The 26,212-nt window shown below is 40.7% G+C and overlaps 1 protein-coding gene across 2 annotated transcripts; it reads right to left on the bottom strand.

Moving 5' to 3' along the window:
• Nucleotides 1-89: 89 nt before the first annotated feature.
• On the bottom strand, nucleotides 90-25,913 carry ppp2r3b (protein phosphatase 2, regulatory subunit B'', beta). 2 transcript variants are annotated; one of them, XM_062401966.1, is made up of 14 exons: nucleotides 25,748-25,913; nucleotides 24,597-24,990; nucleotides 13,135-13,320; nucleotides 12,649-12,752; nucleotides 11,880-11,982; nucleotides 10,070-10,144; nucleotides 9,878-9,964; nucleotides 9,298-9,454; nucleotides 8,262-8,310; nucleotides 8,060-8,149; nucleotides 7,260-7,435; nucleotides 5,651-5,769; nucleotides 5,459-5,565; nucleotides 90-1,997 (listed from the first exon to the last, which is right to left on the bottom strand). In XM_062401966.1, exons 2-14 carry the CDS (start codon nucleotides 24,948-24,950, stop codon nucleotides 1,859-1,861), a joined length of 1,746 nt encoding a protein of 581 aa, XP_062257950.1. In that variant the 5' UTR covers nucleotides 24,951-24,990; nucleotides 25,748-25,913; the 3' UTR covers nucleotides 90-1,858. The 2 variants fall into 2 exon arrangements, with proteins under 2 accessions (XP_062257950.1, XP_062257951.1); XM_062401967.1 differs by lacking the exons at nucleotides 24,597-24,990; nucleotides 25,748-25,913 and adding an exon at nucleotides 17,666-18,185.
• Between the last annotated feature and the right edge of the window lie 299 nt (nucleotides 25,914-26,212).

Below are 26,212 nucleotides of genomic sequence, written 5' to 3'. Positions count from 1 at the left end.
AGAATCTTCTGGAAATGTAACAGTGAACATATAATAACCAGTTTTTACTACATAAATCAAATAAAACTTCAGACTCTGTTTCTCAACTCTTCCATTAACCAAGGCTTTATTATTAATTTAAAGAAAAACAAAACATTTTAAAATTGGTTTCTTTTGTTCTGTCAAAGTACAAACTCAGTACTTTAAAACATAGAAAATCTGTCTATAACATTCGTTCAAATCATTTACAACACAGCAAGCACCAGATATATATTTACAGTTATTTATAAATTCATCTATAATAATTTAAAACCCCATCTCACACATACAGTAAGTCATAGTAAATACAGAGCTGTACAACATACAGTGTGTTTGGCCGTCTGAACGACGTGTGTGTGTGTGTGTGTGTGTGTGTGTGTGTGTGTGTGTGTGTGTGTGTGTGTGTGTGTGTGTGTGTGTGTGTGTGTGTGTGTGTGTGTGTGTGTGCACGCAGCGGGCTCGGTGGTGGCTCGTTCACCTCAAACGAACCATGAATGAATTAACAGCCTCATAGAAAACATTCAGTTATGATCACTGGAATGTAAAATTAGCCGGTGACTGCAGATGATGATTATTTAAAAGCCTGAATCCGATTCCGGACTGTCCAGTGTGTCAAGAGGGGGAAGTAGCTCACGTGAAAACATTATGCATGTGGTCAGATAAAACGTCACTCGCTCCAAACAATACTGGTACAAAACTTTACATGCAACTTTTCCTGTTTTTTTTCAGAGACATAATCTGCTCTTATTCAGGTTCGTGATTTTAATTTGGGTTAATACTTGTTCACATGCTCTAATGTTCAGAAAACACATCCTCATACTGTCCACTGCTGCAGCTCCTCTTTTCAGCCTCTGTCTGTTTTAGCTCTCATCTCTTTAAGGCCCCCTCCCAATAAAGCCCAGTCTGCTCTGATTGACCGGCTGGTTCTGCTGGGATCGGTCAAACACTTCCGGGTCATTATCGAAATGTCGGCCTCTGTTCTCGCTTTGTTAGGGCTGACATCACAATTATCTGGAAGTATCAGGTGAGGGGGTAGAGCGTTCATCCTCTAACCAGAAGGTCGGCGTTCGATCCCAGTCTTCCCAACCCGCATGCCGAAATGTCCTTGGGAAAAACACTGAACCCCAAATTGCCCCTCATAGAAAGAAAAGTGCTGCCCATAGATGCACTGTATGAATGTGATTGGGTGAATAGCAAAGAACTGCACTGTAAAGCACTTAGAGTGGTGATCAGGACTAGAAAAACTCGATATAAATACTGACACGTTAACATTCACTACTGACGAGGTGTTTCAGGAGCTGTGGGGTAGAAGAGCTCCCTTTACAGCGACATTTCGTTTTTTTAACTTTTACATTCACTAAAAACCCCTTTCAGGGTCTGCCAAACGGCTGCTGGACTTATTAATTATTATTTATTCCTTTGTTGAGATCACGTGTTTTTTCGTTCACAGCACATCGACACCAGCGTCGGCACGTGTCACCAAAAGCTCTCAAATCTTTCCACCTTTGGCAATTTTTTTTTTCAGTTTGGCAACTGTGTTTTTTTTTTTTTTTTTTAAATAACAGCTGAGAATAATAAAACATCTGGTACAGTATGATGAAGACCGGCCACTTCACTTCTCCTCTTCATCCCACGTCTGTTCCTGCAGCAGATCTGACCTCCACCAGTGCTCCGACTGTGTCCTCTGTTTTTGCTGTGTTTTGTAAGCGTGTCCTTGTGAGCAGAGTGAGCATAACCTGCACATCTCTGGGCCTGATGTTAATCCGCCGCTGTTTGAGACCCACTTCTGGAAGCTACGGTCGCTGCGGCAGGGCGTGAGAAAGCGCTCCGGGATCGAGGGTCATTCGAGGTCATCGTCATACTCGTACTCGTCCAGGTCCAGGTTGCAGTGTGGACTGGGAATCTCGAAGAAGTGTCTCTTTGTCAGACCCAGCTCAGTGGAGATGTGCTGCCCTAAGGGGCTCAGCGGGTTATCATACCTGAACACACACGGAGAGAAAGATAAGCCACAGACGACGATAAACTGAATAAAACCACAGTCTCACTTGAACACTGCAGCAGGCTTTACCCGCTGTAATCATTCTCTCTTTTCATACTGACCACTGGATAAAAATCCCTTCCTCTCTTTTTTTCTGTGTAAGTATCAGGGATTAAATCCAGAGCTCAGTCTGAAGTGAAATCTGTGCCAAAGACGATGTGAAGTTAACTGTGCGAGCAGCACAAATCAAGAGAGAGTTTGAGTCATTTTAATAAGAATAAATCCATCTTTGAGTTACCATCTCTCTGCAGCTTAGTAAGAAAGATCCGTCAGTGGAGACATAACGAACGGAAACAAAATACCCACTTGATTTGTCAAACTCTGATTTACTTCACATGAACGACAGAACACAGCTTGTGTCTCTCATTTCAACTCACGTTGTACCGGTCAGTATGAACTGAGGTAATAATTACAGCAAACAAAAACCTTTCCCATGTTTAAATAGAGATGTCAGTGTTGTTTTAAGACTCAATATGAATTACATACGTGTTGATTTTCAAACAAAGACGCTGATAGGATCATTAAAACACATTCAAGAGTTCTCTTTACTCTGGTGAATGTACTAAAGGAAACACATGTTCAAGGAATAGTTGGACATTTGGAAAATGTGCTTGTTTATTTTATTGCAGAGCGTGAGATGAGAAGAATGTGACGCTACCACCAGCAGCTAGTTAGCTTAGCAAAACCACAAGAAATGTTTTTGTCCAAATTGAAACCCATGAATTAATGTTACTTGTAAGTTAAAAGCCCTCTGGAGTATGTTCATCGACAAATCTATTCAACTTGGATTTACAGTAACATAACTTTATAATTTACTTTACTTTTAAAGAGCTGGTGTTAGACTTTCACATATTTCATTTATGCCTATATACAATGAGGTATTTAAAAAGGTTTGCATTTAAAATCTGAATTAATATTTATTTCTTTGCTTTATGTTCATTCAAGGACTTTAAATGAAAAAAGCACAAAATAAGTTGGAATAAAGGCTAAACAGACAGACATTGTTTATATTATGTACATATGTCTTACTGACTTACAAATATATTTATATTAAATTGCCTATTTTTATTTTAATAAATTACGTTTAATCGTGGGATCAACAGTTTCTTATCTTATCAATGTGTATGATTATATTTTATATCTTACATTAGTCAGATGAGTTTTTTGTTTTTTTTAAATGTACAACCGTAAGTGTTCTACTATTAGAAGACTTATTTAAAAGGTGATAATTTCATTATAAAACTGTGTATGCTCACAAAAGGATTCCATGCTTATGAGGAAGGGACAGTTTCAAAATTGCTGACCAAAGACAACTGAATACAAACACAGTCAAATGAACCTGGACTAGGTGAATTTTACCTTCTGATAAGCTACTGGTGGTAGCTTCATTTTTTCTCTAATGATTTCCTAGTGAGAAAGTTGGAGAAGAATTTTATGAAGTTCCTTAAACGTTCCTTAAACGTCACAGACTATTCCTTTAAAACAAACCAGTTGCTTTAGAGAAAGGACGGAGGGGCAACACATTACAGGCATGGACAGAGATGGAGCAGTAGTGGAGAAAAGGGAGGATAAGAACACAAGTTGGTCAGACACAGACGCCGGCACACACACACGATACTGAGCTGACTGATAAAACGACTCCCTGCTGTCAGCAGTACGGCTCAGACTGGGAGTAGTGGGTTTGGAGTGGGTTAAGGATCAAACTCGTCCCAGAGAAAAAGGAGAGAGGTGGAGAACACTTAGTCTCTGCTGGTTACTCTGAGAGTCTTACCTGCTCTGGTTAGCAGCCTGTCTTTAGAAGTCAGTGGTGCTCCTAAAACCGCCACACAACATGCCTGTCAACAGCCTCATCCATCACCGACCCCCACTACCCACAGGGGACCCACTACTGGATCCTCCGGCTTAGAAATGAGACCATCCAAACTCAGATGGTCTGATAAACAATGGAATCTACTTTAAATGTGTCTACACTAAAATGTGTGAGGATTATTATCCGTGTGTAAATTAACTTTGTACTTTAACATCACAGACCTATGATAAACCAGACATGGCTTTATCAATTGTCTTTTAACACCTGATAATCATTTGAGATTGGTCCTGCAGCGCTGAGAACCAGAATACATATTTGTATTTATGATAGCTAACACCATAACCACAAATTGTACAAAATAGAAAAATGATCTTTGCTTAAGGTGAAGGAGACACATTTCCTCTGTGATCATAAGATGAGGTGAAATAAATTTATTATAAAGTTATTATTTTCTGTATTGTTGTTATAAGGTTAATTTTATCTATCTTAAATTATTTTCATTTTGAGTGGTCACGATTAAGATAAATTAATAATTTAATTAAACAGTATAAACAACAGGGATTCAAAGATTGGACAATGCCTGAAATTAATATAGAGAAAAAATAAAGCGGGGCATCAAATAACTTCTGCTGCAATTATTGCCGGAAAAATATGTTCTTTAAGAAAATTCAATGTTGAGTGCAGACGGTGAAGGTGCATGAAAAGTGCCAGTGAAGAAGATGGTCTTTTCCTTCCTCTCGTTTGCTGTCCTGAGGTCTGTGAGAGCTGCAGTTTATTCCTCATAATCTGTAACCGAGCTGACAGCAGAAAGTCTCTGTGTCTCTGGCTCTAAACCCTTCAACTATTTTATTAACACAATTCCCCTGTCCTCTGGAGCTACAGTAAGTTTCCAATGCGGCACCATATAGAAATAAATTAATAATTTATTAAATAATGACATAGGTAAGTAATTATTAGTCATTCATTCTGTGGGAATACAAATATGATTTTTAAGGGCTCAAACAACTGCAAGCATTCATTTCAAAACGTCCATTGAAGCTATGAATTACTTTAAAAATTAAGTACACAGTAAATCTTATTTGTACATTATTCAACGAGACAAAGTTAAGTCTCCTAATTCTAATTCCTCTCCTAATTTTACCAGTAAGAATTGTTGTAGGTTAAAAAGTAAAAAGCTGGCGGGAGCTAAGTGACTAAATGAAAGGAAGACAAGAAGGCCGGATAGTTAACCAACTAACTAGTCCGTTCACCCTATTTGTATGGTGCTATGAATTGTTGTGGCGTAATCTTATCAAATGTTTGAATGAAAATAGGAAACTAAATCCTCCAAGCATTCCTTCAGGTCACACATTATTAATTGTGACCAATTGTATATATTTTTTACATCACTTCAAAATGTCCATCAGAGGTTGTGTGCACATCCATGTTTTCTTTTCTGCGTCCTCGAGCTGTCTTAGATCAAACAGTTTTAATTCCTAAGAAAGTATATTGATTTTATTTGGGAGTTGAAGACTCAATTAATGCTCCGACAGTCAGATTAAATCGTGCCCCAGTTTGTAGCAGCAGCTGCGTTCGAGGAGATTCAGACTTACACGTCGTTGCACTGATCGTTGGCTGCCTCCTCTGCCACTAGGATGTCGTACTCCTCTGCAGCGTATTTCTCCCAGTCTGTTATCTCCTGTCCGTCTGTTTCCACCTCCTTAAACACACGACAAATTGCATCATCAACTTCACAAATCGTTTTCACATCTGGTGACGTCCGATCAGGGTTGAACCTTCCTTACCCTTATGGCAGCGAACGGGTCCCTCTGTTCGTGGTCCAGGTATTTCTCGATGTTGAAGAAGGTGTCGAAGAAGATGTGGGACAACTTGCACCTCTTAAGGTCCCGCAGCGTGATCTTACCTGGGCAGGGGAAAGTAAGTCACTTTTGTCAGCTTCCCAAATACAATCATTATCATTTATTTAAGAAAATCATTAAACTATTTCAGACTTTTCCATCCTGGCTGCTCCATCCAATCTTAAGAGCAAAATCATAGCATGTCCGCAGATGTCTGTGTTGGTTCTTGAAACAGTATTTGTCAGGTTGGCGCAGGAGAGGGTCTATCTCATCAAACTACAAAGCAATATGGTCACATAGTTGAAGCTACTGTGGAGACTTATGATCGCTTTCATTATTCACGATTGTTTAATTATTCATTCATCTGTCAGTCATTTGTCCGATTAACTAAATTATCTGTGACAGGATATCAAGTTATTAGAAATGGTTTACTTTGCCAAAAGGTTAAAAACACTCAAATTTTTTTGAAATGAGGTATGAAGCTGAGTGTTTTAAATTAATGACATGAAATTATTAGCTGCTAATCAAAACAGTCGGATCACAAATAACTGACAAAATAGATTAGACCTGTGTAAAACATTGGACTATATAAAGTCTGATTTTACACAATATACGGACTCCGACAGCTATAACGCTATCATGAGAGAAAATCGCCTTTTTCCCGCAACCCAAGAGATGCAGCTCAGCCTAATACGTTCATGTTGCCATTTAGTTAATACAAATTTCAATTGTCTAACAGTAACACAACAATTCGCTTTCAAACTGATGTACAAAATCCTCTCGAAACCCAGCATAACTTGCCCTGCGACGTCTGAAATGAAGTGATGGAATTTTGCTATCTTTATAGCAGCCAAACATCCTAGTTTTGACTTTTGAAAAAGCAGAAAAGAGACTTGTGCTTGATGAGAGAATAAAGTTGTGCGTCCCTCGACGGTGGCATTTTAGACACTCTCTGGTTTGTTTATGAAAACGCCATCAGACTCTTCTGATCTACATATTATGTCTTGCTCCTTGTCATCAAATGCAACATCTCGAAATTCCACATGCCCCAAATATCGTAGAGGACGTCTAATTAAATGTGAAATTTTAACAGACTTTCAAATTGGTTGTAAATGTGAATGTTGTTTGTTTGGAAGTTACACAACCTTTGAGGAAAACATCAGTGGAGAACTGTCACATCTCATATTACATGTTTTATTACCCAGCCGCACCGCCGCCGCTCACCCACAAGGTCAACCGAGGGTCACATTCCTGCTGCGCCTATCAATACTAAATATGCCCTTAACATTGACTAGTGTCTTCTTCGTGACCTATTGGTAAGGCTAAGTGCTGAGGGGAATTTGTTGACAGTGAAGAGGACACGAGCAGCTGGCAACAGGCAGTCAGGACCAGTCCCTCCGCTTCTCATCTATGTATAACTGTTCCCTCAGCTAACGGTCAATGACCTGACCTGAACATTTTGAACGTGTGTTTTGTCATGGCAGAAAAAGTGGAGGTTGCCTGCCTCGGTGTGTGAACATCTGAGAGTGTGTGTAAAAGTAAAAAAGGCTCCAACCTTCGGCCTCAGGCTTGACGAGGTCGAGCATTTGGCAGAGGCAGTCCTCGAAGGGAAGGGGCTCGATCGCCATGGTCTCCAGCTTCTGACACTGCTCCTCGTAGAAGTACTCCAGCTCGTACATGCTGAGCACCCCGTCCCCATCCAGGTCCATGCAGCGGAACCAGTACTCTATACTGGACGCAGATAAAAGGGAAAAGAGCAGCAGGCAGTGGTGCCGTGTTAGACATAAAAGCTGTAGAGCAACAGAGGACGTAATTGGTGGAGAAGAAGGCGGTTTCACCAGCGACATGCTGACTTGTAATTGTCGGAAAAGCACAGGTGTTAGTAATAACATGAATGATTCAAACGTCCCTGTACGCCATGACAGTTTGACAGTGAGTGAGTTCACATTGCAACACATCAGAACCTGGAACTGCAGCAGCAAAATACAATTCAGTCATCGTCGATTTGATCTATTACATCTGTGCCTTTCCTACAGTACCCGGTTAAAATATCCACATTAAAACGGTCTGTAGAGGCCTGATAGTTGACTCTGTAGCGAGCAGTAAATTACATTTTCTGGATATTCATGAATCGCAGTCCTTTTGTTTCACCACCTCTAGTTTTAGTGTCACCTGTCTCTAATTTCCACATCCTCAATAAGTGTATTGCAGCAGAAGGAAAGTGGAAATTCTATGGAAATGTTGGTTACATGGAGCATATCTTTCATGATCAGAATGTTGATACTAAAATAAAACGTTGGGCCGCATACGTATATAGAAAAAGGGAGTGATTTTGGATGCAGCGTGTCTTCATACCTGGTGTCGGTCTTCTTGTCTTCCTCAGAGATGAGGAACCAGACGAAATCGGCATAACTCAGCTTGCCCTCCTTATGCACCCGCCTGTCCCTGAATGAATAAAACCCCTGATTAAAAACCAGAAATGGAACGAAAACATGCCCAATACAATTTCTGCTGCTTCTGATGAGCGTCATTTAAACTCCAGATATGTTTGACTTGCCTTGTTACTGTTCCTGAGAATATTCTATCAATCATCTTATGAGAGATGGCTGAAAAAATGAGGAAAAAGAGGAGTTAAAAACATCATCGTTTCTGTCTTTAGACAAAAGCGCTCTCAGTTAATGTCCACTTTTTGTAATCCATTCCCACAGACAGTAAATCCATACTCGATAATACAGCTCTTTCTTTCTTATATCTTGACAATACTATAAATCCTCCAGTCATAATTTTGACCATATAGTGGAAGAAATTGTTCCAGACATGGCGTCATTGGAGCAGAGTATACTCTATGCTGCTCCCTCATTGATCTTGTGTCTCATTTCCCCTGCCTCACTCACAGGCCATCAGCCCAGAGCATGTGTAGTGATGTGTGAGGGGAAGAAGCGTTGAGTATTTTGTGCGTTTTCCTGTGAGCAGTAAACCTGGACCAAAATACAATTTACTAATATTTATTATTGTTTAATATAGTTTTGAACTATTGACTGTTTCCGAAAGTGGAAGAAAGGTAATAGGAAAATCACTTTATTGTGCTTGGACAAGGTTCCGTACACATTCGGCATTTGTTCAGTTTCAGTCCTCACATAAAGAGATTCTTATAAGGTCATTCTGACTTTTGACAATTGAAATTGAATCAATTCATTTTTGACTCCAGATGCCAAGTAGGTTATTCTGAAGAAATTCCCTAAAGGCCGACCTGTTCAAGAGGCCGAAAACATGTTTTGTGAGGCCAGCCAAATAGAATCAGTTGAACCAAGTAAATATTTTCAAAGAGGAAAAGGGTTTGTGAAGTCAAAGTGATCTTGATCTCCTACTCACGACAACAAAAATATAATAATTTCATCTTTGAATCCAGCTGAACACTTCTTGAGATATCATGTTCCCAAGAATTGGACGGACACACAACATCAAAGCATGATTAATCCGTCCACTGGCTGTCGCCGGCGCAGAGGCGTCAAACAATTCTACAATCATATTTGTAAATATTTGATTCCGGTCTGGTGTATATACTTAAGTGAAAGTCAGGTCTGTTCATTCACCTTGGTCGTTGTGTCGTGCCAGGTCCTTCTGGTCTATGTTGAGGTCGTGGTCTGTGTCCAGCTCCCAGAATTTGCAGTAGATAACGTAGAAATGTTCATAGGAGAAAAACTCTGTCAGCTGGTTCACGTCTTCTTCCTGCTCCAGCAACATCACATTCTGGCACAGTACAAAAAGTAAATGTTATTACTTACTTTTTAATTAAGGGGACAATTATTAAACACACTGGCCTTTTAAATACCCCTCAAAGGTTAAAGACGACTTCTACACTACCCTGCTGATTGTATCATACTAACACTGTGATATATTTATTCTTTCAGTTTTACCTCCAAATAAAGTGGTTTGGATAATCTGGCTAAACAGTTTAACCTGTTTAACACCAGTTTTATTTTAGACAAAAAAAAAGGTATAGCATAGAAGTAAGTGTCAGGACTCAAATTATTATGAGTGCAACTAAAGAACAGTGTTTATATAGAATGTCTGAATTAAGTTTTAAAACCTAGACATCTTTAGAAAATACCTTAATATTCTTTTTTGTATATATACAAACAAAATGGAACAAAGCATGAAAAGGTAATATACCTGAAGAAAGTTACTTTTCCTGAGCTCATGACCGGATATTTTTCCATTCCATGACCGGTTCACATTGTAAAATATCCTCTGAACCACCTGAAGAAAAGTAGACATCATGTGCAATAACACAAACAAATCGTTTTCATTGCAATCTGATTTTAATGTTTCAATAGCTGCAGTTTTTTTTGTATGACGGCATACCGTGGTAATGTATCGTGAGTGAAAGTCCGGTGCGTCCTTCAGAAAAGCCAGGCCTGCATGAGTGTTCACCACATCCTGGAAATATAAAGAAAAGTTAGCTCCTTTTTATTTCTACAGCACATCTGCTTCAATTCCAAAACATACCTCACAAAACTAATGAACACAAATGCAAAAATAACAACTCTGTGACATACTGATCGACAATTACAAATACACATGTTCAGCTGTATTCTGCAGTTGCACTTACAGATGAGTTACATGGAAAACCACATCTGTCTTTCTTTTTTCGCGAGGCAGAACACATGACATTCAGAGGGGGGATTTAAAAGCAAACATCAGAAGTTGTTAATGTCAATCGACATCACTCTGTCATACCATATGCTTTATAAATTGTGCTACGTAAAGAAAAGGCTCCAGGCCTTGTTCGAAAGAGAGACCACGAATTCAAAATGCTTCTTTGAAGATAGAAATCACTGGGTCAACCACTTTTAGGATGAGCTTACATTTTAGGAAAGTGGTTGGGAGGCCGGTTAAAAGACGTTTGCTGGTGACTGCTCTTAACCTTCTCCCCTTCCTGGGGCCATAAAGTCACAGGGGGGGTGTGCTGCATTTCAAATGCACTGTAGCTGTATTCCTGCCATCAAACCCTGTCGTTTCTTTAATCTACCCCCTTCTCTTCTGCTGGAGGAAAGAATTGTTGACATAAATGCGAAGGCGGGAATGAAATTAAAAGGCCTTATTTCAGGGCAGCCGTCGTGCCTCTTTGACTCTTACTGTGAGAAATTAAATCATAGAGAAACACATAAATCACGGGGCACAGGAAACATGCGGGGACAGTCAAATCTACTCCAGTGCAATCCGCCTTTCATTCATCAAAACAGTCAAAGGCAATTCGCTGTGCCGAACCATACAAATTAAACTGCAAGTGCCACAAGGCATCTCTGCTGGTGTGCTAACGGCTGTTCGGCACAGCCCAGCTGCTCCTGCCAGCATGAAAATGAATCAGGTGTAGGGTGGGGACAGCACGGAGCAGCAACAGCTTGTCAGGTAGAGTGAGAACACAAACAGCCAGCACAGCAGGTCCATATGGTGAGACTGGCCAAAGATTTGATAAATATGAAAGCATGTTTTCTTGGATTGTCTCGATGCTTTACCAGGATTTCTGCATGTTTCAACAACCATAATGAATTAAAATTAAGACCCATGTCAAGTGCGACAGATTTGAAGGAATATCAGAGTCTCAGAATTACCAAGACTTACCTATAATTGAAGATCAGGTGAAGTAACTTATACACTACATGATCTTACGTTAACTACAGGCAGAGAGAGCAGGTACTGTATCTTTTTGACCAAGGTGTCTGTTATCAGCTCCACAATGATCTTGTTTGCAGTTTTATTACATTGTGCTAAAATAAAATTGTTGAGAATGAACTACAACACACTGAGAAATTACTAACTATGCACAGCATCAAAACATTTGCCTTAAAAAAAATCCATCTAATTAGAATGCAGAACTGAAGTAGTAAGGCTTTTTAAAGCTTTACATTTCACATTACATTACACCTGATTACATCAAATCCATTCTTACTTCCATCTCCACTTGGTTAATTTGGACTAAGCTTGAATCCTGCACCAGTGGAATCTCCTCTTGTGGAGACACTCTACCACCATACTACTGGCATACAGTCACATCCCTAAATTAGTCCTATACCACATGAAATGTCCTGTTCACACCACTCAACCCAATGCAATTTTTGCCATCCTACATTGCCAACGTCAGCCCTCTCCCTGGGTGTGCTGCGGCCCGTACCTGCAGGAATGGAATAAAGTCGTCTTGTTCCAGGTAATTGCAGCCAGGCTTGGCCAAGAGGTGCACAAATTTAGAAGCGTCATTGTGACAGGTCTGCAGAATTCTGGAGAAGAAAAGAGAGAACAGATGGTTGCAAGGTTTCTCCCTCCTTCACTCGCATGTTCTCTCCATGTATTTTATCATTCTTTTGGCAACACAGGTTTTGAAGAGTTCCACAAAATAGTGCAAACACAGGTATAATACATTCTGAAATTAGAATTCTGAATCGCTGCCTGGTGATTATAAGCGTGGAGAGTTCTGGTAGCGGCGGAAAAATAATGCAAGCGTGTGGTGTGGCCACTCATCTGAGAAGGGCTCAGTCATGAGCTCAAGTCAAAGGCCAGGCCTGTGCAGTTCTCTGGAGGCTCATACATTAATACAAGACCATGCCTACAGCATGCAATCGTGTTCAGCAGACAGCGAGCAGCCACCATTACAAAAGACCAATGGTATTCCTTTCTATTTCACACAGAAAGACACTGAATGGATGTTTTCACTTATATACTGTATATGCAAAGAGACTGTCCCCTTTGAGTGTTTTACAAGGGCTTTGTGATCAATGATTTCTGTGAAGAAATGAAAAGGAAAATGTGATAATAGCAGATACTGCATGCAGCATCTGTGATCCCTCGCGAGTCGTCATCATTGTCCAGAGGAGACAGTGTGAGCCATTTGGCTGAGAGTGAGTGAACCAGTAGTCGGGTGAGAATAAGAGGAGCTATTGTCTTACTTTCTCCACATAGCCACGAATTTGTGAACGGACACGAAGCCCGTCCTGTCGCCTCCGGCGGAGTTGAACAATGGCACTTTCCAGTAGACGGGGCACTCACAGGCCTGAGGAGACAAGGAGGGAAGGATGGGGTTGTGTGTGGTGTGGATATAAAGGAGAAATATGAATGTTAAAAAAAAGTGCGCTTTAATTTTACACATGACATTTCATGCAGGAAAGAACAGCACATCTCTGTTTGGTTTCAAAACCAGTGCTGCATCACTTGCAGACTTCCCTGAGGAAATCTACTTGTCATTTCTCTCTTTACTCAGGTTCCCTTCAGGCCAATGCTCACACTCCCCTGGGAGAGGAAGATAATATTTTCAGTGGGGTTTTAAAAAAATTAATGAATCAGTAAACATTTGGAAAGTCAGGAGCTAAATGGCACAAATGAAAATAATTTACTGGCTGGCAGCTGAACCGCCGTGCTACAGATCACATTCTCACCTTGGCAACCTGCCCCATGTCCTCAATGGTGGCCCTTTCATTTGGGAATTGGGAAAATATTTTCTCAATTTTGGAAATGAGGCTGTCGATGTTGAGGTTGGACTGGGGTTGGCCTAGTGGGAAGTAAAACTTTGGAATGCTTTCACTGAGCGCTGTGGTGACGGGCTCCTCTGTCCTCACCTGGGCCTGAGGAAGACACACAGAAATAAACTGTTAGCCAATAATGCTTGCAAACACTTCTCAGTTCAAGCAGGTCCATGTGCTGAGGCTTGTCTTAACACAAACTCTGCACTGCTGGCATTTGTGTAACCACACCTCTCAGCATCCCCCAGGGAAGAGTTGTGACTACTCTGCAATCTCATACTTATATCTGTAATAGATCCGCCTGAGATACACATTAGCCGTTGCAGGGTCGTAAGGCTGTAATAGGTTTCAATTAAGATGTGTAAACTGACATTAACAGGTGTTGAATGTTTGGCCTGATAAATAGCTGCTAAAGGCCTTGATTGACCTAGTGTTGTTAGTAACTTGTTAGTGGCATCTGTTTATGGAATCATGTCTAATCTGAGGGATGTATATAACAACATAAAGAAGACATAGCAGAGAAAATCAATCATGAATAACACCTGCATGTGTTAATCCACTGACGGATGATAACTCTTATTTCTATTTGACATATACAAGAACATCCATTAATTTAATACTTATTTACAACTTGTAATTTTGGTCTTGACAACACAATCTTGGAGAGGGTCTGTGTCTGAACCTTGTCCCCTCACTACTGGGGTCCCTCAAGGTTCTGTCCTAGGTCCTCTCCTCTTCTCTTTGTACACCAACTCCCTCGGCTCTGTCATTCACTCGCACGGCTTTTCCTACCATAGCTATGCTGATGATACCCAACTAATCCTGTCTTTTCCCCGATCAGAAACACAGGTAGCAGCACGAATCACTGCCTGTCTGACCGACATCTCTCAGTGGATGTCTCAACACCACCTGAAGATTAACCTTGACAAAACTGAACTTCTTTTCCTTCCAGGGAAAGACTCTCCCATCCACGACCTGACTATTAACTTTGACAACTCTGTGTTAACCCCCACTCAGACGGCTAGGAACCTGGGCGTAACACTCGACAGCCAACTCTCCCTTACTGCCAACATTTCTGCAACAACACGGTCCTGTAGATTCATGCTGTACAACATCAGGAGAATACGCCCCCTTCTCACTCAGAAGGCGGTGCAGGTTCTGGTCCAGGCTTTGGTCATCTCACGTCTAGATTACTGTAACTCGCTCCTGGCAGGTCTACCTGCTGCTGCCATCCGACCTTTGCAGCTCATCCAGAATGCAGCAGCTCGACTGGTTTTTAACCAACCTAAATTCACTCACACTACTCCTCTCCTCCGCTCCCTTCACTGGTTACCAGTGGCTGCTCGCATCCGGTTCAAAACACTAGTACTTGCGTACCATGCTGTGAACGGATCCGGTCCAGTCTACATCCAGGACATGGTCAAACGTTACACCCCACCCCGTTCACTCCGCTCTGCTTCGGCCAATCAGCTCGTGGCTCCCTCACTGCGAGCTAAACAATCATCAAAAACACGACTGTTTTCCGTCCTGGCTCCTAAATGGTGGAATGAGCTCCCCATTGACATCCGGACATCAGAAAGTCTACACATCTTCCGCCGAAAACTAAAAACATACCTCTTCCGACTTTACCTTGAATAAATAATAATAATAAAAAAAAACTAACAACTTTTTGAAACTAACACTTTAGTAGCACTTAAATGGCACTTACTTATAGCACTTTGTAGTTTTGCTTTATTTGAAGAAATTGTATTTTCTTGATTCTTGTCGTCCTTGGTATGTACCCTCGGGTTTGAATGCACTTATTGTAAGTCGCTTTGGATAAAAGCGTCAGCTAAATGAAATGTAATGTAATGTAATGTAACAATCGGTGATCTTAATGTAGCGAGACAAAATTAAAGCTATTAATAAAAAAAGATGTGGTAGTACAAGACGTCTACTTCTACTCATGTTAACACATGAAAATAACACTGTTTGTGTCAGTAATGTTTTAAACCAACCAATATATCCAGTAATCACTTGCAAAGTTCTTTATATTTTTTGTGAGAATGCAAAACTGTTTGTGGTAGGGGCTTCTTCTCAGATGTGATGATTTACTGCTCTTCTTTGCGACATGTGAAAGTGAACAAGAATTTGAGATTCTTGAAAAATACATTAATTGAAGAGGTCAACTTGGACTGTTGAAAATTACAACCAATGTCAGTTGCTTTTGATATTTGCCAACAATGTATAGACGAAATGATTAATTAAGAAGATAAATGGTAATGATTATGATCGTTGATTCAACCCAAGTAGAATTTAATGTAAGAATAGCTTTTTAACACTTCTCCATTTTTCTCGAAACTAACAGGCAATCTTTTAACACTTCAGATATTTTGACTTGACAAAGCAGGAAAGACATGTCAATAGTAATATTATCAAACCATATACGTGCTCCAGTAACTACAGCAGTGATCCAGCATGCACAGTATCAGGACCCAACAATTAATACACTTTAATGGAATAATTCTTAATGATACCAATGGTGCTCCTGGTAATGTTTGCTGGAAAAAAGGTCAATAGGTAGAACTGGTTTTATCAGTAAAACACATATAAGATTATATTCCTGGGGGAGAGCTACAATAAATGCGAACAATTAAAAAAGCAGCTGAGCAGATACAATAAGCTGGGGGGCCTTTCTAGAGTTAAGAGCCTGAAGGCAGAGGTGGGACTGGCATGTGATCTGTGTGTGTTAGATCTTAACTGTATAGTAGGGGTTGTGGGTCTATTAGTTTAGAGTTGATATAAGCCACAATATTATGCTCAATTTCCTTATATCTCCAAACCGATTAATTTCTAACCAGCTCCAATGGATGTTATTCAATAGTGCCACACCTCTTCAAAACATTCAAACAGAAACCATCCGGAGAGCCTGGACACACTTGTGTATTTGTGTCCTTCAACCACTTCTCCCTACCACCTTAAAATAAAAGTTTTGTGTGTCATAGCTTTTCAGTTACTGATATAAAGCTATAGTCATGATAGTGGACACCAGTTTCTCTTGCAGCATCTGTCAACAACAACATTGTGTAACATTGTTCCGGGCCTTCGTGTCCGGTTAAATCTGATTTCTAACCGGTATGATTTACCACACCAACCAAGCACAGCTGACGTTCAAAGACAAGTTCATGGGAATTGACATATTCTCTTGTGTGCGGCTTGCTGAGGACAGTGCAATGGAGGACATGAATCGGTCAAGATATTTCCATTGCCACATATAAAAAGCCAGAATGCCTCAGGATGTAATTGTGTTATGTTGCACATATTAACCAGTTATTAAAAACAGCTTGAGGAGAACACACTTCACTCCAAAGTCATGTTGTATTTAAAGACCATTCACACAACATGATCATTCTCTGTGGCTTTTAATACCAAAATAAACACACCCACACATTGCCGTGATAACAGATAAAAATACCTTCTTGCTGTTTATTTTAGCCTGACACATTCTACTCATTGTTCACACCTCTGGTCATAGTTGACAGATTCTAAGTATACACATTAGGTCTGCAACAACAGAACTTAAAAAAACAAACATGTATGTATATATATATATATAAATATCTCTCTTTATATATACATAAAGAGGGTATATTATTGGGATTTTTGACAATCTTGTGTCCTTTCTACATGTATTTGTTCATTATGGAGTGAAAATGTTTTACAGAATTCTCTCAAAGGTAATCTGGTCATTTTAAATAAATGCTGCTGATGCTCTCTTCTTCTCTGTCCTGTGTGTTGGTGTCAGTCATGGCTATAAAAGGACATAAACATCTCCTGTTGCCCGCACTGTCTCTCTCTCTCTCTCTCTCTCTCTCTCTCTCTCTCTCTCTCTCTCTCTCTCTCTCTCTCTCTCTCTCTCTCTCTCTCTCTCTCTCTCTCTCTCTCTCTCTCTCTCTCTCTCTCTCTCTCTCTCTCTCTCTCTCTCTCTCTCTCTCTCTCTCTCTCTCTCTCTCATCTCTCTCTCTCTCTCTCTCTCTCTCTCTCTCTCTCTCTCTCTCTCTCTCTCTCTCTCTCTCTCTCTCTCTCTCTCTCTCTCTCTCTCTCTCTCTCTCTCTCTCGAGCATTCAACATCCTTCCATCATTATAACCAAGGCTCACATCTCGTGTCTCTTTGTATGTAATTCACTGATGAGCGCCGGACATGATTGCACAAATGTTGCAATTCACAGTTGTGTAAATATGTCTAATGCAACTGCTCATTTGTCCACACTTCTCCTAAATACATACAGCTCCACCTTGTAATGAATGATTGTAAGCAGTGAGGAATATGTTTCTTGTTTTTTAGCAGACTTGTATTACAATGCAGTCTGAATACAAAGACACATACTAGTCTACATTTATAGACGTGCCACTGGCTGACAGGCCGGCAAAGCCTGTCAGTGAAGGGTACACTTAATCAAACACCTGCCTGTCCTTGTTGGAAAGCTCTGAGCCTCTTCTTGAAGCGAGATGGCAGAACAAAGTCACAGCCACGTGCCAGCAGAGCCAACTCCTTTCTCAGGTCAGGGTCCTGACGCAAAGACAGCTCCTTCATCCTCATCCTCGCGCCATACAGGATGGGGAATTCATATAAACGACCACAATAATTCTCAATCCAGTTATCCCCTTCACCGTGGAAATCTCTCAGTTGAAGTCACGGCTGAGGGCAAAAGGCAATGGCAGCCGTGGAAGTCCTCTGTCCCTGTGATTGTCCTCTGTCAGAGTGAGAGCCTCTTAATGCAAGTGAGCAGCTGCAACTGTGACTCTCTCTCCCATTCCAGATCGGGTCGCACAATCTCAGCTCTGACTGCTGCTCTGTCCCGGTCTCTACACACCACACACACACACGCACACACACGCACACACACACACACACACACACACACACTGCACAGGGTCAGGGAGCCCTTGCCCCAAAGTTGCTGAAGAGATAAGGGGTGACGGACTGTATGTGTGTGGGAGTCACTTAGTGTAAGTGTTGGATGGGAGGGGTGTGTGCAAAGGATCTGCCCTTTCCAGTCTGCATTCCTCTGTGCTCATGGAAGGTTATGCAAAGAGACAGACCTGTTGTTGCAACTTGCAGCAACCACAGAGGCCAAGTGAAGGATGCACCTCAATACCACAATGACATGGTGCTTGTGATCACTGGCATCCTTTCTAAAAAGCAGAGAATGTTTGCTTGTGCTGTGAACCATGAATTTGGGCGTCCCCTCTCTTGGACCATACATCCCAGACACTTCATGTGATGGAATATAATGAAAGCCACATGTTACTTTACCAAATCTGTCAAAACAACAGGAAACAGACTTAATAACTTAATGAGGCATGTGCAAATAAATCAAAACCAATCAAGGTATGATACTTAATAATAGATAACCAGAGTGTCAAATCACCAGATTGATATATGGACAACTAGAAGGGCACACAGTAGAGCACATACCTCTACCAGGCTAAAGGCTGCACCATATTGCACACACACTAAGAATCACACTAAAAAACGAAAAAAACATCTATCTTGAGCTGCTAAAGAAAAACCTGGATGCAAACCAAAATTTAATGGGTTCTACTGTGACCCATACTGCATCCTTCCACCAAGATTTGAGGAAATCTGCTCAGTTTCTTTCTGTTATCTTGCTTACAAACAAACAAACCAACAAATAAATGGACAGGGGTGAAAACATCCTTGGCAGAGGTAACTACATACATATATTCAAAAATTCTGCATCCTATCTTATGGTGGTCTTTGTTTTGCCTTCCCTTTGCAAGCTTGGGCTGCCAGCCATTCCTCATCTTATTATAGTTGATGGGCAGTGGGAGGAGAGGTGGAGGAGTTGGGGGGCACATGTCAAATTCAAAGAATGATGACTGAACCAGTCTGCGCCTATTAAAAGCACTAGCGAGCACCGATTGGGGCAAGCCAAGAAACTAGCACTGGAGAAACAAGAGTGTATCTTTAGTCCTCAAACAAACATCTGCTTCCGGTTGCTGTCCTGCAGGGATAGCAATTACATCAATTCTCCAGAAATGTGCTGATCTAACAGCTCTAGGATTGCCTTCACAACAGTGACCGTACACAGGGAAAGCCCAACACATGTACATTACTGATGGAAATGCTAATCAAATAAAAATGGTACACATATGTCGGACTACGTATATAAACATTTATTTGTGTGTTATTGTTGTCTTGAAAGCACACCCACAGTATTTTTAGATGACAGGATCACAAAGTTCAGTTTTCCACTGGTTTTAGCTCAAACCCAGTTCCTGTTATCATCCACACAGGACACTGCACAGGCTTGATAAGCTGTTTGTGCCAGGACCAAAATAAAACCTGGTAGATCACATGAAACTGTCATCTCACATGGAACACTGTTCTGTCCGTTTTTCTGTCATTTGTGTTTGTGCAAAAAAAATAAATCTGGATTCTGTTCCACAAACAGAGGCATCACAACGCAGCAGGAATAATTATGTGTCGTTTTACATATGTGGAAACAGCTCTATAGTTTTTCTCACTAGTGTACATGTTGTGGGAACATCAGCTAGGAATGAAGATACAACACAGCCACAAGTGTATGAAGTGTGCGGCTTTCATGGACAACATAAAATATAAGTGAACGCTAACTTAAAGGTATCAAGTGTATTTTGTCCTAAGTAGAATATGAATTATCCTGAGTTATGATGTGTTATATGTGCTCAAAGTGACATAAAATGTGTTATCCTTACAGGTATTTGTACGTCTGTGCAAGATGTAATGACTTTCCCTCAAGGTGTACCAGAGATAAACATCATTCAGAATGTGATGGATGTAAGGTCACTGTGAACTTGACTTCTAAAATGTTATGAGTTCTTCATTGAGAGATATGGACAGACATAATTTTAAAACCAAATGGACAATGTCCAGCCAGCATTAATACTAACCCAATCATCTTATGACCACTGCAGGCAGATTGTCCTACAAACATCACCACCCTCAGAAGCAACTGTCGGTCACACAGGCTGCTGCAGTGCTACATCAACACTGTAACGGGTCATTGTGACAAAAAGAGAATAAAAACACAAGAACTCTGACTGACCCCACAGTATGTCTAATCTCTGAAGTGCTAAATCTGATTTGTACAGAAACATGTGTCCGGTCATGTTCCAATTATTACATAAGGGATGAGATTACCGAACACACTGTCTGATGTTAGTGACCACTGGCGTGTCTGGATGTTAGGGTTTCCTGCAGTCAGATGATTATTTGTTGAGGTTGTACTTTCAGTTGAGCTTCAACAAATGTGGCATTCAGCACTTTTGTTTTGAAACTGTGATATTCAAGTGTCAACAAGCATAGCAGATCTGCAACCGGAGAGAGTTATGCATAACAGAAGGGTGGGAAACCTGATCAAAATTCCCCTGAGGGCCCCTCTGCCAACCAGTCAATACAGGCATACATGGTGTCCCACATTTACTAAGTTCGGCTTCAATGTGTGTATTACTAACTTGATCGAACCAATGACGTGTGCCACACAGAGATGACTCAACCTATCACAACCACGGGGGTATAGCTACAACCAATTCATGACGAGGGTACAGAACCAATGCTGCTGTGAAATCCCAAAAAGCACCAACTCAAACCACCACAATCGGATATCTGACAGGGGGATTTTGGAATACATGTGAACGTGTGCCAAAAATAGGCCTGACTGACAACACAGTGGGTTCAGGGAAGTCCTACAAGTAGGACATGATGTGCGCGGATAAGCTAGCTTGCATAATAGTTATAATGCTCAAGCAGAGCCTATCAGTTACCAGAAACCTGTGTGGTCTACACATCATCACAAGTGGAGCAAAGGGCCTGATCGCTACAGAAATAAGCTGCAAAGATAAGAGTTACAGCACACCACAAAAATTAATCAACATTGGTAGAGCGACTGCTATGCAAATAATGTTTTATAGTGTCTATTGTATTTATATGATTATAGTTAACAGCAATTAGTTGTTATACAACAACTTTTAACATATTCTTGTATTAAGTACTGTTCGAAAAAATGAAAATATAACTTTATTTAAGATATTTCCCAAAATAATTGAATTTCACTGCTAGAGAATAATGTAGCATTATAATAAGCAAACTGGACAATATGGCATTAAGTTTAATGCTATATAAATATTCACCTCATTCCAGTATAGACTTGAGACAAACAATTTAACTAGGGTAAGGAAATTAAATCTTTAATTATCAGACCACTAATCAGACATTTATATAAAAAATCATATAAAAAGGTGGAATTTGCCAGTGAGCTCAACAAACATTTTGAAAATGCATCAGTTGACAGACACTCTGTATTTATTTGTGCTATCTGAAATAGGCCTAAAATAACCTAGTCTTTACCGGAACTGAAACTTTGCAAACATACATTTGACAAGTTGCCATGGCTCCAAAATAAAAGCACTTGTGGGAAACAGTTTAACACTATTTGACAGGTCAGGCAACTGAAAATGTGACCCTGGACCCCTGCTTCAAATAGCTTCTATGTTACCGAGCCCAACTAAGCATGTTATAAAAAGACGTCTTGTGAAATAGCCGGTGAACCTAAATGTAGACATCAAGAACAGAAGAAAAAGTAAACACTCAAAGGAAACTTATTTCTGTTGCACTATAAAAATACGGCCAGGTCCGTGCATGTCACCTACTGCACTCACAACATGAAGGCAGAGCGGAACCGAAAGCCAAACATTTATAGTGGGCAATAACAGATCTGAGACCACATATTCTGGTAATGGGATCATCCAATAGCAGCAGATTCAGAGTAAATTACACAGAGGATGAATGTGCTGCCACATCTCATCTCCCTGGCAGAGTTCATGATATCTAATGCCAAACGCAAGGGAACCAAGGCTATCTATATCAGAGTCTGATGTCAAAGTCAGACCAGCTGTTCCAGGCAGCATCAGTGTGACATAAATTGAATTTTTGAGTAATCCTTCGAAGAATGCATCTGTATGCAGGAATTCATTCTGTTGTCTAAATATAGAACTATTGCTTTATACAACCCCACAATCCTTTTAATATTGAGTGACACAGCGAGGCCACATGCCATGAAACATCACAGCAGAGTACACAAACTGTGCAGCAGTTGCCTTATTAATCTGGGGTGAGGGGGTGGCTTTAGGGGGAAAAGGTCAGGAGAGGGAAACAGACATGAATGTGAGAATGAAAAGGCTCACAACAATCTGTCCAGCCTCTTTATAGACCCATTAAAAAAATTGGGTTAGATAGACGATAAGTGGGTGGTAGATTCAAAGCATTCTTTGGTACAAAGCATTCTTTGGTATTCTTGTGTCAAACTTCTTCATCCTGTGGTCGGGTTATTTTAGCAACAAATCACATCTAAAAAAAGACTGTGTAAGACTATGTTTTTAACTTGTCTTACACAGACTTTGACCTGTTATATCCCGATGTAAAGAAGATCTAACTATAATGAGTGTTTAATTTTGATTAGGCCTCTATAGCTGTGTTTGTCTGAAAAGAAAGGGAACGAAATCTGTTTCTATATCAAGATTCTGTCCATTTTCCTTGTTGGCTAAAATATATATGAGTAATTAATGAAGTTTAATGTGGACAAGAGGATATAAAGATCTGATCATCTCCGTTGGTAGACTGACTTTAATTTGTATCTATATGGGCAGTTCAGTGTTATGTACACAACAAAATATGTAAAACACTTTGTCGTCTTAAAGAAACAAATGCTTTGTTCTGAGTCTACTTCTCCAGTGTTGGTGTTTAGAGAGATAACAGACGTTGCACCACTGACCACTTGGATGCCTCCTCATGAATGTCTTGAGCATTTCAACAACATGTTGAAGGCCGAGACTCTAAAAGCACGTGCCCCCAGCTGTCTGGCTGCCTCACTGTCATCACAATCACTAATATATACAATCTACCACAATTGCTGGCTGTCATGTTGTTTTTCCTAGACTGCCGGTGTGGGAGTTCCTTCAACAGATTTTCAAACCCTGTTGAGCCTTTTACCAGTTTTGAGCAGCTTGATTTCTTCCATAATCAAACAGCCCAAAGCAAAATTCCTTCAACTCTACAGACTCCAGTCACATCACAATGTGTTTCTAAAACACAGGCTGACAGGAGGAACCAAAGTGCCAGTGAAAGCCTAGGTTCAGGCACTCCCACTTCTCATACCACATTAATTCATGGGTGAGGCCTGAACATTTGGAAAGTGTTCGACTAATAATTGCTACGTATGGTTATAGACATGGAGGCTCCACTATGACAGTGCAGAGTGGACAGACCCCCAATGCTTTTGATGCTGCAGGCTGCTCAGCAAAAAAAGAAAAAAAAGAGCCTAGAAAAAAGGATCCCAGAGGACCCAGCAGGGTCAGGTTGAAGAAAGTAATCATTGAAATCTATGAACATTCAGTACAGTACAGAGTTAGTTCAGAGTTAATAAACCCATTAAAGCCCATGTGAGACAGTAGTTGCTATTGACATGAAAACTGCTCAATCATAAATAAATACACAAATTGAGAGTTTAGTTATTAACTTGGTAATTTCAAACTAGATTGTTGGATGTTCCAGCTGATGATGTGTAACTTTTGACAATACAAAACCCATAAAAGCATAACTAGCCTTAATATAATCTCAAACAGTGATCACATTTTCTGCCCTTTTCATTGCAGATATTTTGATTTGTGGAAGTAACATAAGAACATGTTAAAGTAGTGACATGAATACTCGTCAAGAGCTATCCTAATGAGTGTGACAGTAAGCCAGCATAGGCACCATACCAGGACCCTGAAATTAAAGTGGCTAAATTGAAATGAGCCTTTTAGTTTAGCTATTTATGCTTTTCCAAGGGTGATATGTAGATATATCTTCCATGCAAAAAGCAGATTGGCATTGCCATGTGTTTCTGTACCTTTGTGTTGCAAAATAATATATGTAGGTTTACCTTATGGTTTCTAATGCTTACAAAAAAACAACAAAACGATCAGAGTTCAGACAGCTTTTTAAAAGTCAGACAAATCCTCACCTCCTTGATAAAGATAATTATGTAATTCATTCCAGGCTTAAAGAATGTGTTTTGCAACACACCCTTAAGTAAGAGCTACTTAAGGCAGATCAAAATCAAGGCAGAAACAGCAGGCCACACCTAGTTTGGCATGTTATTACCAGCCACCTAAGATGAAAGCCATGTGGCAGGCCATCTTAAGACCCAGTAAATCTTGTTAAAACCTTTGAAACTATTTCAGAACTGTGGATATTGAGTGTGATGGCCATTCATCAGCATGCTTTGAGAAAATCTAATAAAATCCACCTAAATGTTGCTCAATCTTCTTATTACTTTCGATAAATAATTTACCTTTTTTGTGCTGACAGACCTCCTTAGTACTCTGCCATTGGGTCCTGTCACCCTGGTGTTACTGCTACTGCCAGAGGGCAGGGTACTGGCAGGCGGAGGGCTGGAGGGAGTGTTAAGGGCAGCGGCCCTCTTCTCTGCCAGGTTCCTTTGGGATGCCACGTTGTTGTTCTCCATGGAGCTCAATGACCCTTTGTCCTGGTCATCTCCACTGTTCAGATCAATGTTTCGTCCGCTTTTGATTAGGCCAAGGTAATCTTTAAGTAGTGACTGGGATGCAGGATCACTCAACCAGTTGAGGAAGAGCTCGTCAACCTTCATCTTGAGGACCGGCTGGAGGACTTGTGGTGACGGCATTTTGCCGAGTTTAACTTATTGAGTTCTCTGATAATAGCACCTGTGTAAAAAAAACAAGACAACACAGCACTTCAATCGTGGGGTAGTGCAGTAAAACAATATATATATCAATAAGTATTGCAGTTTCCATCACTAACGATATAACAAACGTTGAATAAATACCAATAACTTGATTATGCATCGTGTAAGCAGAGTGAGGTAGTATATCACATCATTGATCTACCTGAGATTTGTAAAAAACCTTGTAATTCTCTGCAGTTTAACAGCCTTTACCCAGGAGCATTTTCTAAAAACATTAAACACATAACAAATAGTAATGAGACATTTATCCTGATGATTATCAATATCGGCTGATATGAACGTTGTTATTGTGAGACAATCTTTGGCGCTATCCTCCAGCCCTATTCAGTCTCATCCTGTATATCTGCCCAGGCGTGGAGCTGAAAACGCTTCTACCAATGCACAGAAAGTTTGGATATGAACTAACACTCACAGTATGAGTCTGACACCAACACACCCACTGACACTATTGGATTTTAGCGCGAACCATCAATACCTTTGGCCCAGAGGCAAGAGTGAACTAACTCAACAGCCAGTCAACGTTAGCACTCTTATTACAACACTGTCGCAAACACAGCAGATTTAAGTCGGAAAACAAGGAGCAGAATCCACGTGAAGCTGCTTTAGAGTAACCCGGGGTGGTTTGAGTTGGAGCAGCAGGCAACAACAACAACAGTGTTAGCTAGGATAGCATTAGCAAGCTAACGTTAGCCCACTGACTTAAACAAGCTACACACCTCGGAGTGAATGGAGGAAGCCGCCGGGTGTGTTTATGTGACTCTACGTCGCTTCCTCCATGAGCGAGGTGGTGTCACACGGACTGCTCCCCGGTGAAAGAAGCAGGGAAGCGGGGTCTCCTCTCCGGTATCTCCTCCCCGGTGCTCATGTCGCCGCTGGCCAACTTTTCAGGATCACGTTCCCCTGGTAACCGCTGCGGTACTAACGCGAGATTTCCTGCGGGGGTGAGAGTTCATCACACCGGGAGCAGCAGCTCTTCCCCTCCCGGAGAAGAGCTGCCTTCAGCGGACACCTGTCACTGTGAAACTCAGCTGCTTTTACCGACTGTGGTGTATACATATATTTACCCACTTAATTATTACTTCTACTTCTAATATACTACAGTTTCCGTGAGTACACATCCCAGTAGAAGTAGTGAATTAAGTATTCCGAGCGTGTAGATGCCAGTGCTAGCAAGTAAGTAT

Source organism: Platichthys flesus, chromosome 13 (assembly GCF_949316205.1).
Source record: "Platichthys flesus chromosome 13, fPlaFle2.1, whole genome shotgun sequence".
Lineage (NCBI taxonomy): Eukaryota > Metazoa > Chordata > Actinopteri > Pleuronectiformes > Pleuronectidae > Platichthys > Platichthys flesus.
The sequence above is the reverse complement of the archived record's forward strand: the minus strand, read 5'-3'. Positions and strand labels throughout refer to the sequence as shown.